This window comes from Schistocerca cancellata, chromosome 8, assembly GCF_023864275.1.
Source record: "Schistocerca cancellata isolate TAMUIC-IGC-003103 chromosome 8, iqSchCanc2.1, whole genome shotgun sequence".
Taxonomy (NCBI): domain Eukaryota; kingdom Metazoa; phylum Arthropoda; class Insecta; order Orthoptera; family Acrididae; genus Schistocerca; species Schistocerca cancellata.
In genome coordinates this window covers 397,996,441-398,010,009 of record NC_064633.1, presented here as the reverse complement: position 1 = coordinate 398,010,009, position 13,569 = coordinate 397,996,441, and the positions used below count along the sequence as shown (strand labels likewise).

At 39.5% G+C, this 13,569-nt stretch overlaps 1 protein-coding gene across 1 annotated transcript in view; it reads left to right on the top strand.

The window, feature by feature from the left end:
• The window catches only part of LOC126095766 (elongation factor-like GTPase 1), a 591,625-nt gene that overhangs the window by 164,600 nt on the left and 413,456 nt on the right, over window positions 1-13,569 (top strand). The window contains exons 16-17 of the mRNA XM_049910570.1: window positions 2,308-2,526; window positions 12,815-13,083. Of these exons, the coding sequence (XP_049766527.1) occupies window positions 2,308-2,526; window positions 12,815-13,083 (488 nt within the window). The remainder of the gene's footprint in view (window positions 1-2,307; window positions 2,527-12,814; window positions 13,084-13,569) is intronic.

The following is a 13,569-nucleotide window of genomic DNA, read 5'->3' as shown; positions in this document are numbered from 1 at the left end:
CTCCCCACACCATGATGCCGGGTGTTGGCCCTGTGTGCCTCGGTCGTATCCAGTCCTGATTGTGGCGCTCACCTGCACGGCGCCAAACACGCATACGACCATCATTGGCACCAAGGCAGAAGCGACTCTCATCGCTGAAGGCGACACGTCTCCATTCGTCCCTCCATTCACGCCTGTCGCGACACCACTGGAGGCGGGCTGCACGATGTTGGGGCGTGAGCGGAAGACGGCCTAACGGTGTGCGGGACCGTAGCCCAGCTTCATGGAGACGGTTGCGAATGGTCCTCGCCGATACCCCAGGAGCAACAGTGTCCCTAATTTGCTGGGAAGTGGCGGTGCGGTCCCCTACGGCACTGCGTAAGATCCTACGGTCTTGGCGTGCATCCGTGCGTCGCTGTGGTCCGGTCCCAGGTCGACGGGCACGTGCACCTTCCGCCGACCACTGGCGACAACATCGATGTACTGTGGAGACCTCACGCCCCACGTGTTGAGCAATTCGGCGGTACGTCCAACCGGCCTCCCGCATGCCCACTATACGCCCTCGCTCAAAGTCCGTCAACTGCACATACGGTTCACATCCACGCTGTCGCGGCATGCTACCAGTGTTAAAGACTGCGATGGAGCTCCGTACGCCACGGCAAACTGGCTGACACTGACGGCGGTGGTGCACAAATGCTGCGCAGCTAGCGCCATTCGACGGCCAACACCGCGGTTCCTGGTGTGTCCGCTGTGCCGTGCGTGTGATCATTGCTTGTACAGCCCTCTCGCAGTGTCCGGAGCAAGTATGGTGGGTCTGACACACCGGTGTCAATGTGTTCTTTTTTCCATTTCCAGGAGTGTAGATGTGGAAGTCACTGCTTCAGTTGTAAGCTTTTATTTTTAATTTCATGACTGGGTTTGAGCTAACAAATACTTATCATCAGGTGCAATTACTGAAAATAAACAACAGAAGTGTGCTAAAAAATAATCTTTTTGTCTGTATATGCATAAAATAAAGTGAATGAGGACTATCACATATAAAATTCTAACAGTGGTCAGGCTAGATACACTAGAAAGTGAGAAAGGAATACATCACAGTACCATGGCAACAACTAATAATAAAACAGAGAAACCACCTACGTGTAGATGCATGGAATAAGGTAAGTATTCTGGTTCTTGATGATAGGCATTTGTTAGCCAGAAACCAACTGTGACTTTAAAAATTAAAGCCTAACAACTCAAGCAGTGATTTTCATGTCTATGACTACATGTGTTCACTGTAAGGCTTTTTATGCAGGGATGGCTTGTACTAAATTGAATGAGTGCTTGAATGAACACAGAAGATCTATATACCTTGGGGACCTACATACAATACCCAGTTGATGAACATGCTCTACAACATGACTCAAAATTACCTGACCCAAAGAATGCAGTACAAGTTTCTCTGAATTCTGGAGAGGGAAAACTTGCTCTCAAACATACCCTCACAGCCCACCATCCTCATAGACTTAATCCTTGGTAACTGCTCCCTCCCCCTTTTTTTCATTGATAGAATTTAATTATTTACTTATTTATTTTCATCTTTCCCTTTCTATATCTGTTCCTGGTTTTATCATCATTTATTTTCCACGTGTCTCTTAGTTCTTAAGTCCACTATTCATTTCAATTCTCATTTCTCACAATTCATCTTTACTCCTCACTTTGCCCTTGTATCATATCTGAACTAAAACTGGCACAGTACTCATCATAGTGTATTTTTGACTTCCTATTCTGTCTGACACCTCCCTCATCATCTTTGTTTTTCCTCATCCTCACAACACGTGGTCTTTCTCAACATGAGATCTCCTGAGGTCTGAATGTCTGAACCCTTCTTTACAAACTTTCTTTAACCAATTCCTCTTTCCTCTTTATGGAAGGAACTAACAGTTTCAAATGCAAGGTATAATTTTTATACTTTTAAATTTTGTACCTTCAGTACTTGAAATTTTGTCTCTTGAAGGTAGGTACTGACCAGTCATTCTGTGTCCTCAAAATTTTGCAGTTTTATCAAATGAATACAATTAAATAAATATTTGTAAGGATATAATATAATATATTGAAAAAATACATGTTTAGCAAATTAAACCCTTTTTAAAAGGAAGTTGCAACTATGTGAAAAAAATAACAGTAGCTTTTTTTAGATTACTTACATTCCTATGTAATGGGCTGTAAATTAATGAAGTTTTAATGCTGTATGTCATTCGAAAAACTTCCAAAATAGTTTCTGCTGCAATAGCTACATTCTTGAATTGTGATTAGTATGAAGCCAGAGTCATTTTACTGTTTCAGAATGAAGACGGATCTGTGGTAATCACAACAGCAAATAAACAGTGTACAGTGAAAATCAAAGCTGCACCACTACCAACTGAAGTGACACAATTACTAGAGGAAAACTCAGAGTTGCTCCGAGCTATGGACCATAGCTTAGCTGCAGGAACTTTATCAGGGCGGACCATTGAAACAATAAAACTTTTACGTAAGAGGCTGGAAGATGCTTGGAACAAGAAGGTTTGTGTTTTACTGTTAATGAATTCTTTACAATAGTTTTGAGCACTGAAAATACTTGGATATTTCACAAGGAGACTTATGGTATGAAAATATTACAACAGGTGAATCAGTTACAATGTTTTTCTTTATTTTCTTTGAAATTTTTATTTGAAAATGCACTATTTTAAATCTCTGGTTCCTATAGTCCCATGTCTTCCAGAAATCTTTGTACATATTGGATCCAGTGTACTTTTGTTCTCCTGTTCACGAGAAACTGTATTATTTGTTATCCAACCTCCATGCTACATCCGGTACTCCAGAGATAACTAGCATGGAAAGTCAGGTAGCACTTAACACATTTATTGACAACTGACACTGTCTCATGAATACAGAGTAACTTTATAACAACAGAAACATGACTTAAGTTCAATGGAGAATTGCAGAAATGAATTACACAACATAAGGTTTCTTCTTGACTGAAACATAATGTCCAAGAACACTCTTCTGAAGAGTAGCTTGTAAATTTCATCCCGCATCTCTATGGTATTAGTCCCTATGGAATATGGAATTAAGTCCTGCTGAGAAAGCAGTGAAATATTTGTAAGTTTGAAATAGAGTTTCTACAGCCTGGACAAAGTATGGAACAGACACAAATTACAGCTCTTCAAGGAGCTGATCAGAATGCTGTCACTGATCCATGAAGAGAGCTGATTACCAGAGCTGTGAAGTCCCAATCGGTGTCATTGATGATCTTGGGTCATAGACAGTGGAGGTGATTACCAGAGCTGTGAAGTCCCAATCGGTGCCATTGATGATCTTGGGTCATAGACTGTGATGATCCTGACTTCAAGGGCCACTATGCTGAAATAAATAGACCACAATGTAGAGCTGCAAGTTTTTAATTGGCTGCCCTTGCAGCTTCAGTAGAACAAGATAGTTCCACATGCACACATATTGTAGGATGCACACATCAACGAATGTCCTGGATGGCTTGAAGCTACTGCCCTCTGTTGGTCAGTCCTTTGAGCTGCCACAGTGTGGCTGCGGCCGCATGGAGTGTGTTAGCTCGTGAGGTGTCATTGATGTGGCGTAGCTGTCACATCATTACACTCCACTGGTCCATACTAGGGATGTGTCCAAAGAAACTGCTCCTTCTTTTCCTGGTGATGTCCAAGATTTTACCTATCTGGTTACAGAGATCGTCATTTGCTATTATTCTGTATTGACTGTCTCCTGTTCTTCGAGACTCCAATATCCTCTTGAGGATCCTTGATTCCACAAGTTTTAGTTTTTTAAATACTCTTACTAGGTTCATACTTTCTGCTCCATATAAGGCTTCATGGAGGATCACTTTCTGCATTGATAAAAATAAGCTTCTTATTGTAGTTGTACATACTTTGTATGCTAAATTCATTTTCTTTATTTGTGCTCCCATTGCTTCTGTTTCTGTCAGACCAGTTTTTATCCATCCTCCTAAGTTTTTAAATCTCCTCTCCTACTAAATTTTCCCTCCTTCTATTGTTGTCCATCTAGGAAATGCCTCAAAGTTTTGTCATATACACTTTCTTTTCGAAAGACTTTAGCCGCTTGTCTCTGTAGTTGTGTGGTTTGGTTAACCATCTCTTCTAATATTACAATAAAAATATTACAGTATCATCTGCGAATGCCAGACAATTTACCTATATTCCTGTCTTCTTGCATCCCACTCATTTTCCACCCATTCCTTTCATTTCTCATTGCTATTACCTGATCATGTTATCAAGTACACATTTAAACAGCAAAGGAGAGAGTCCACCTACCTGTATGGTTCTGGTTTTGATCTTGAAGGTCTCTGAAAGCTTTCCTCTGAACTTGACCTTGGATGTTGTGTTGCTTAAGGTCTGGATTTTCCATCAAAATTCATCACCTCCAAAATAGTCTACTGACTCGTAGGCTTTTTTGAACTCTATGGATGCAACCACAAAAATTTTGTTGGAGGCTGTTATTCTTCCCAAATTTTACTTATAATATGTGTCCATTTGATTATCGTATTCTCATCAGCATACTTCAAGATTTCTGCAATGATCTCATCTTTCTCAGTGCCTTTATTATTCTTCAGTATACATGACACTCCTAACCTCTTCTACAGTTTGCACTTCTGAATCAGGATTTGGTTATTTGTAGTTGTAGCTGAATAACTCAAATGACACTTCATTGTTTTGGAGCTCTATGTTACTCTTGAATGTTCTATAAAAGTCTTTCATATTGTTCATTTGTAAGTCCGATTGCATTTGAGTTAAGTATTCCTTCTCATATTTTCTGTTGAGATTCCTGATTGTTTTGGCAGTGTTTGTCCTTACTACATGGAAGTTCTGTAGATTTTCTGATGTTTTCTGAGAGCATGAACCAATTTTATTTATTTACTTTTTGGCCACTACGTGTTTTGGCAGTTATACTATCAACATCTGGTGGAAGACTTCCTGTATATGGCTATTTGTACTGGAGAGTATTGAACAGTTTATTCCAGCGGCATGTCAGCTATCCAGAAGGTTATGTTGGGTCTGGTATATGCAAGATGTACAGAGTATGTGCTTCTGATGTGGAAAATTACATAGGCTTTTCATTCTACATTAACTGACAACCATGAATTTGTATCACTTATCAAATTATAATCAATAGTAATGGCTTTTAAATATGTTACATGCAGGTATTGTTGAAGGGTTTTGCATTATTAGTGTGGTGTCACCGCCAGACACCACACTTGCTAGGTGGTAGCCTTTAAATCGGCCGCGGTCCGTTAGTATACGTCGGACCCATGTGTCGCCACTATCAGTGATTGCAGACTGAGCGCCGCCACACGGCAGGTCTAGAGAGAGACTTCCTAGCACTCACCCCAGTTGTACAGCCGACTTTGCTAGCGATGGTTCACTGACAAAATACGCTCTCATTTGCCGAGACGATAGTTAGCATAGCCTTCAGCTACGTCATTTGCTGCGACCTAGCAAGGCGCCATTACCAGTTCCTATTGATGCTGTAAAACATGTACCGTCAAGAGCGACGTTCCCCATTTATGGATTAAAGTTAAGTATTCCACAGCTACGTCCTTTTTTTGCTAGTCTCATTTCCTTGACTTGTTCCAGACCTCACGCCAGCCTGCATGAACTAAAACACGTGCCTTTCGGCTTCCTCTCATAGTGGGTTGGCTGTCTTGCCAATCCACAACAATTAGCAGTATAAAATCTGAATGTGAAGTGATTAACTCCACTCAACTGAAACAATGATAGAACGAACACTTGCTGCTAAAATATGTTTTAAATTGTTGAACACATTAAATATGATGAAACTGACTGGTTTTGATTGCTAAGCACTCATAATCAGAACTTTGTCTGGCTTGTTAGAAAGTAAAATGTCACAGTCATGGTGTGTAAATCTCTAAATTTCTAACTGACCATATAGAGGAGACATTGAGTTGCAGACAGGCACGATGAAAAGACTGCTATACGTCTAAGCCTCAGTGACCGTAGGCAGTGGTCATGTGTGTGAGAGTTGTGCTTGTATGAATGTGTGTGTTTTCTAACTCAGAAGAAGTGCTTTTGACTGAAAGCTTAAATGTATAGCAGTCTTTTCATTGTGCCTATCTATGATTGAATATCTGCTCGGTATGGCAGGCACGATGGAAAGGCTGCTATGTGTTTAAGCCTCAGTGGCCAGAGGCAGTGGTCATGTGTGTGAGAGTTGTGCTTGTATGAACGTGTGTGTTTTCTAACTAAGAAGAAGGGCTTTTGACTGAAATCTTATATGTATAGCAGTCTTTTCATGGTGTCTGTCTGGGATTGAATATCTGCTTGGTATGATAAATAGCAATCTACCCTTTTAATAATATTGTTGTTATTCCATCCTGGACTTTCCATTGTTTGTTCATTCCTGGTTCTGCATTATGTCTATAGGAGTAGAGTTAACACTATCAATAGGGGACACAGAAGCATGCTTCTACATCACTCCAATAGGAATAATACTAACACTAACAACAGAAGAAGCAGAAGCGTGCTCAGCTTACACTTGTACATTTCTACACACATCTGTTTACGAAGCACACTTCTGTGTCCTTTTTATTGATAGAAGTAGTCTTATTCCCACAGGTGTGACATAAAAGCATGAACAGCAGTTCATATTATGTGACCAAGATGTACACAGCATTATTAATGTTATTGTGTAACAATCTGAATATTTCCTTGTATCAATAGTACAAAAATGTTCACACAAACATGTGTGATTCAGTGTCACACAAACATGTGTGATTCAGTGTTTTGGTGAGGTATAGGTCTTACACAGAACATTGTAATCTACATGACTACCACAACAACTTACTTTGTTGTGAGGCCTTATTTGCCTGAGGTAACTTCATAAACTTGCATAAACACTTGTTGCTAATCATCAACATAAATTTGGACTTAATGTGTGATACAGTATCAATTATTTCCACTTGATCAGCCTATATGAGCTACCCTGATGATAAATGACTGCAGCTGACCTTCTTGCGAAACAAGCTGCCTGTATTGTTAGAAAATGTGGCCTTAGGAATTTTCCACACCACGTGGTTCGTTCGTGGATGGGTTCCATCATACTTCAGTTTGGCCATATACCTGTTTGTCAATAAAACCTTCCAAAAATTTTGGTTAAGGCATTGAGTTGCGTGTGATATGCCCATTAATCATGTCAAGAAACAGGTCACCGTAACCCTATCCCTTTTGCAAGTATTTGTCAGACCCTTGCTATAATTAAATTGCTTTGCATGCATTGGTGCTTGTAGCAGACATTTTGAGTGACTCCTGTGACATGGGCAATGTACATCCTGCAACGCTGCAGCATGCAACTCAGCAACACTGTGTTGTAGAGCAACACTTACAGAAAAATTTTGTCTTGCTTTGACCCAAAGATCCTCCTCTAAAATTTGTTGAAAATGTTAAGAAACACCCTTTATAGAAGGTAAAATATTCTAAAGCCAAGATCACATAACTTTCTCTTGGCAAACTTCGCTGTCATCTTGTGTTGTTTTGTGTTGTGGTCTTCAGTCTAGAGACTGGTCTGATGCAGCTCTCCATGCTACTCTATCCTGTGCAAGCTTCTTCATCTCCCAGTACCTACTGCAACCTACATCCTTCTGAATCGGCTTAGTGTATTCATCTCTTGGTCTCCCTCTACGATTTTTACCCTCCATGCTGCCCTCCAATCCTAAATTGGTGATCCCTTGATGCCTCAGAACATGTCCTACCAACCGATCCCTTCTTCTAGTCAAGGTGTCCCACAAATTTCTCTTCTCCCTAATTCTATTCAATACCTCCTCATTAGTTATGTGATCAATCCATCTAATCTTCAGCAATCTTCTGTAGCACCGCATTTTGAAAGTTTCTATTCTCTTCTTGTCCAAACTATTTATCGTCTACGTTTCACTTCCATACATGGCCACACTCCATACAAATACTTTCAGAAAGGACTTCCTGACACTTAAATCTATACTCAATGTTAACAAATTTCTCTTCTTCAGAAACGCTTTCCTTGCCATTGCCAGTCTACATTTTATATCCTCTCCACTTCGACCATCATCAGTTATTTTGCTACCCAAATACCAAAACTCATTTTCTACTTTAAGCATCTCATTTCCTAATCTAATTCCCTCAGCATCACCCAACTTAATTTGACTATATTCCATTATCCTTGTTTTGCTTTTGTTGATGTTCATTTTATACCCTCCGTTCATGACACTGTCCATTCCGTTCAACTGCTCTTCCAAGTCCTTTGCTGTCTCTGACAGAATTACAGTGTCATCGGCGAACCTCAAAGTTTTTATTTCTTCTCCATGGATTTTAATTCATACTCCAAATTTTGCTTTTGTTTCCTTTACTGCTTGCTCAATATACAGATTGAATAGCATCGGGGAGAGGCTACAACCCTGTCTCACTCCCTTCCCAACCACTGCTTCCCTTTCGTGCCAATCGACTCTTATAACTGCCATCTGGTTTCTGTACAAATTGTAAATAGCCTTTCGCTCTCTGTATTTTACCCCTGCCACCTTCAGAATTTGAAAGAGAGTATTCCAGTCAACATTGTCAAAAACTTTCTCTAAGTCTACAAATGCTAGAAATGTAGGTTTGCCTTTTCTTAATCTTCCTTCTAAGATAAGTCGTAAGGTCAGTATTGCCTCACATGTTCCAGTATTTCTATGGAATCCAAACTGATCTTCCCCGAGATCGGCTTCTATTAGTTTTTCCATTCGTCTGTAAAGAATTCGTGTTAGTATTTTGCAGCTGTGACTTATTAAACTGATAGGTCGGTATTTTTCACATCTGTCAACACCTGCTTTCTTTGGGATTGGAATTCTTATATTCTTCTTGAAGTCGGAGGGTACTTCGCCTGTCTCATACATCTTGCTCACCAGATGGTAGAGTTTTGTCAGGACTGGCTCTCCCAAGGCCGTCAGTAGTTCTAATGGAATGTTGTCTACTCCGGGGGCCTTGTTTCGGCTCAGGTCTTTCACTGCTCTGTCAAACTCTTCACGCAGTATCATATCTCCCATTTCATCTTCATCTACATTCTCTTCCATTTCCATAATATTGTCCTCAAGTACATCACCCTTGTATAGACCCTCTACATACTCCTTCCACCTTTCTGCTTTCCCTTCTTTGGTTAGAACTGAGTTTCCATCTCAGCTCCTGATTTTCATGCAAGTGGTTCTCTTTTCTCCAATGGTCTCTTTAATTTTCCTGTAGGCAGTATGTATCTTACCCCTAGTCAGATAAGCCTCTACACCCTTACATTTGTCCTCTAGCCACACCTGCTTAGCCATTTTGCACTTCCTGTCGATCTCATTTTTGAGATGTTTATATTCCTTTTTGCCTGCTTCATTTACTGCATTTTTATATTTTCTTCTTTCATCAGTTAAATTCAATATTTCTTCTGTTACCCAAGGATTTCTACTAGCCCTCATCTTTTTACCTACTTGATACTCTGCTGCCTTCACCTTTCATCAATTAAATTCAATATCTCTTCTGTTACTCAAGGATTTCTATTAGCCCCTGTCTTTTTACCTACTTGATCCTCTGCTGACTTCACTATTTCATCCCTCAAAGATACCCATTCTTCTTCAACTGTATTTCTTTTCTCCTATTCCTGTCAATCATTCCCTAATGTTCTTTCTGGAACTCTCTACAACCTCTGGTTCTGTCAGTTTATCCATATCCCATCTCCTTAAATTCCCACCTTTTTGCAGTTTCTGAGTTTTAATCTATAGTTCATAACCAATAGATTGTGATCAGAGTCCACATCTGCCCCTGGAAATTCTTACAATTTAAAACCTGGTTCCTAAATCTCCGTCTTACCATTACATAATCTATCTGAATCCTTCGAGTATCTCCAGGCCTCTTCCATGTATACAGTCTTCTTTTATGATTCTTGAACCAAGTGTTAGCTATGTTTTGTTATGCTCTGTGCAAAATTCTGCCAGGCGGCTTCCTCTTTCATTTCTCACCCCAATTCCCTATTCGCCTAATACGTTTCCTTCTCTTCCTTTTCCTACTATTGAATTCCAGTCACCCATGACTATTAAATTTTCGTCTCTCCTCACTATCTGAATATTGTCTTTTTATCTCATAATCTTATCTTATTTTGTGTCATCTTATGGTCTTCAAAAATTTATGTTATGAAACGTGGTCATTTTGAGTTGGACCTCATGTCAAGTTGTCATGTGTAGATAAAAGTGTCAAGTGTAGATAAAATGTAGCACATAATATAAATGTTTGTCATAGATAAAACATTTACCATGTTTTACAGGCTGTAAGACACTGTGAACTATAAGATAGACCTTGATTTGTAATCAATATATTTTTTTTAAATAATATTTTTACGATTTTTTTTATTAGATTGGATAGCCAGATTAAAAAAAAAACTTTATTTTATAAAACTGAACTGAACTTTAACATCACTGAAAATCGTGATCAAAACTTTCTTCTTCTTCTTCTTCTTCTTCTTCTTCTTCGGCCTTGTCATCATCTTCACATGTAATATGGTCTCCATTGCCATTGAGAGCTTTACTTATGCTGCATTTCTTGAAAGGTTAAACAATAATGTCTCCTCTCATTTCAGACCACGACTGTTTTATCCACTGACACACTTGTTTGATTGTAGGTCTTTTTAAAGCTCCCTTCAGCATGAATTCGTGTTGGGTTTCATCCATCATACATTTTTTCCATTCCTCTCTCATATGCACTTTAAATGGTTTATTCATTGAGACATCAAGAGGTTGCAATTGTGAAGTAAGCCTTCCCAAAATAACAGCAAGCTCTGTGTTTCCTTGTCTCAATTTCTCTTTCACTGAATTTTTTCAGTAACTGCTAAATTGTGAACAACAGCAACAACAACAACAACAACAACTGGTGGCATTTCAGAAAGTTTTGACTTTGTTTTGCTCTTGAAAATGATCATTAGACTATGTTTAGTACCATCAGCACAACATACAAGGGCAATAGAGTAGTGCATTTTTTCATGTCCACTTGTTTTTGTAGTTACCGTTTTAGCACCATTTATGGCAACAGTTTTGTTACTTGGCGCATCAGATGTCAGAGGAGTTTCGTCCATGTTGGCTATTTGGCTTAGTTCCACACTGGTTTTCATTCGATGTTGAGCAATAAAATGATGCAAAGATAATGTTTTCTCTCCGTGCTCTTGTGGCATTTTCTGAGATATTTCAGTTTTGGTTCACAGGCTAAGTCCGTGACACTTCATAAACCTGTTGCACCAACCAACTCCACCATTAAAGTCTGTTTAGTTCCACAGTAGCGCTAGCTTACGAGCGTGTATTTGAATCATTTTTGTATTGATTCCAATGCTGTTTTGACAGTGTCCTCGAATATGTTTCAATATGTCATCTTCTAGTTTTGGCCATTTTGCACTCAGTCTTCTGCACATTTAGTCTTCCTCATTGTTTTCAGTTCTTCTTGGGAAGCATGCCAGTCGTGAATGGCTTTCTCTGTTCGAGGAAGGCCAAAATGCCACTCAGCTGCTCTGTTTCCATGTTCTTCTGCATATACTATTACTTTCAATTTATAGTCTGCATCATATCAATACCTTTTATTTTTTTCCATTACGAAACTTGCTACTAACAAAAATATTGTACTTGTACTGATAACACAAATCACTTTCACTTCAAGTTCACTTGCACCGTGGACTACAATGACGTGTTGTGGTTTGTGATGGCCTGGTAGGAAGGAGACAGTGTTAGCAAGCTTGTGGATCCCCACAACTCGTGTTCATCGCATCAGTGCACTGCTGCTGTCAGTCGAATCCAATGTTGCCAGATAGAGAGAGGTTTCCCGTGGCACTGAATATATAGTCATTTTTATGACTGGCAGGAATTTGAATCAAACACTGGACGTTTTTATATTAATTTTGAGTGTAAGATGCACCTGAATTTTGAAGGCAATTTTTCAAAGGAAAAGGGTGCTTCTTATAGCCCATAAAATATTGTAAAATCAAGAAGCACCTTCTGCACATCGCCATGTCCGTATACGTATCGCTCATTAATGATTGCTCCATCCTAAAAACCACAGAGCAGCACATCTATTAACATTAGCTGGAAATGTTTTAATCGCTGAAGCTCCATCATAGATGGTGTATAAGGTACCTTATATACCGTCTAAGGTAGATCTTCAATGATTAGAACATGTCAAGCTAATGTTAACAGATGCACTACCATATGTTGTATTGTATACTGTTTTTTTTTTTTTTTTTTTTTTTTTTTTTTTTTTTTTTTTTTTTTATGTAACAGTTATCTGTGTGTGCTACGTATTTGGACATGGCCATGTGCTTCTTGATTTCAAATGTTTTATCTATCACAAGCCTTTATATTAATGTGCTACATTTTACTGCATGTCAACTTGGCATGAGGTCTAACCTTCAGAGGTGATATCTAAAATGAACCCATTTCATAAAATAAATTCTTGAAGATCTGAAGATGATAGCAAAGTCGGTCAAAACCAGTTGTTTGTAAACAGAAATATTTGTGTGCCTCAGGTTTAGAAAGTTTTTAGCTTCTATAAAGGATGTTTCTAAATGTTTTCAACAAATGTTACATGAGGATCATTTTGAGTGAAAACAATACAAAGTTTTCTTTCTGATTTTTGTGTGCCTGTTAGTGACTCAATGCTTCTGGTGTTCTGTGATTGGTCTCCTTTCTCCTAAATTACTTACGTTCTCCCAGTAGTTTACTACTATAGACAATGAATTAGGCTACTGCTTTGGGTAAATGTGTAATTGCTGAATAATTTACTTCTTCCAGTCTATTGATTCTGTGTGGAGCCTTGGTCCTCGTCGCTGTGGTCCAAATGTCCTTCTGAACTGTGTTGCTGGCTACAACCACACTTCTATTTGGGATCCTACACCACCTTCAGAGGTGATATCTTCAGAGTCAGACTCCAGGTCAGAACATGAGAGCAGTTTTGTTAATGGATTCCAAATGGCAACTTTAGCAGGTCCTCTCTGTGAAGAACCTATGATGGGGGTCTGCTTTGAAATTCTGGAATGGAGTATAAAGGCTTCTCCAGTAAGGTAAGTGTTATCTTATTACTAAATCACTTTGGATAAATGTGAGGTGGTTTCTTCAGGCAGGAAAGTGACAATATTGTGATCCTTCCTTGTCCAACAAAGTCATTGCTTCATCTCTTATGACCCTGATGTTGAGAGGACATTGAACTGTAATGTTCCTTGAAACTTCCTAGTAGATTAAAACTGTGTGCCCGACCGAGACTCGAACTCGGGACCTTTGCCTTTCGCGGGCAAGTGCTCTACCATCTGAGCTACTGAAGCACGATTCACGCCCAGTCCTCACAGCTTTACCTCTGCCAGTATCTTGTCTCCTACCTTCCAAACTTTACAGAAGCTCTCCTGCGAACCTTGCAGAACTAGCACTCCTCAAAGAAAGGATACTGCGGAGACATGGCTTAGCCACAGCCTGGGGGATGTTTCCAGAATCAGATTTACACTCTGCAGTGGAGTGTGCACACACTTCACACAGTATCATATCTCCCATCTGAT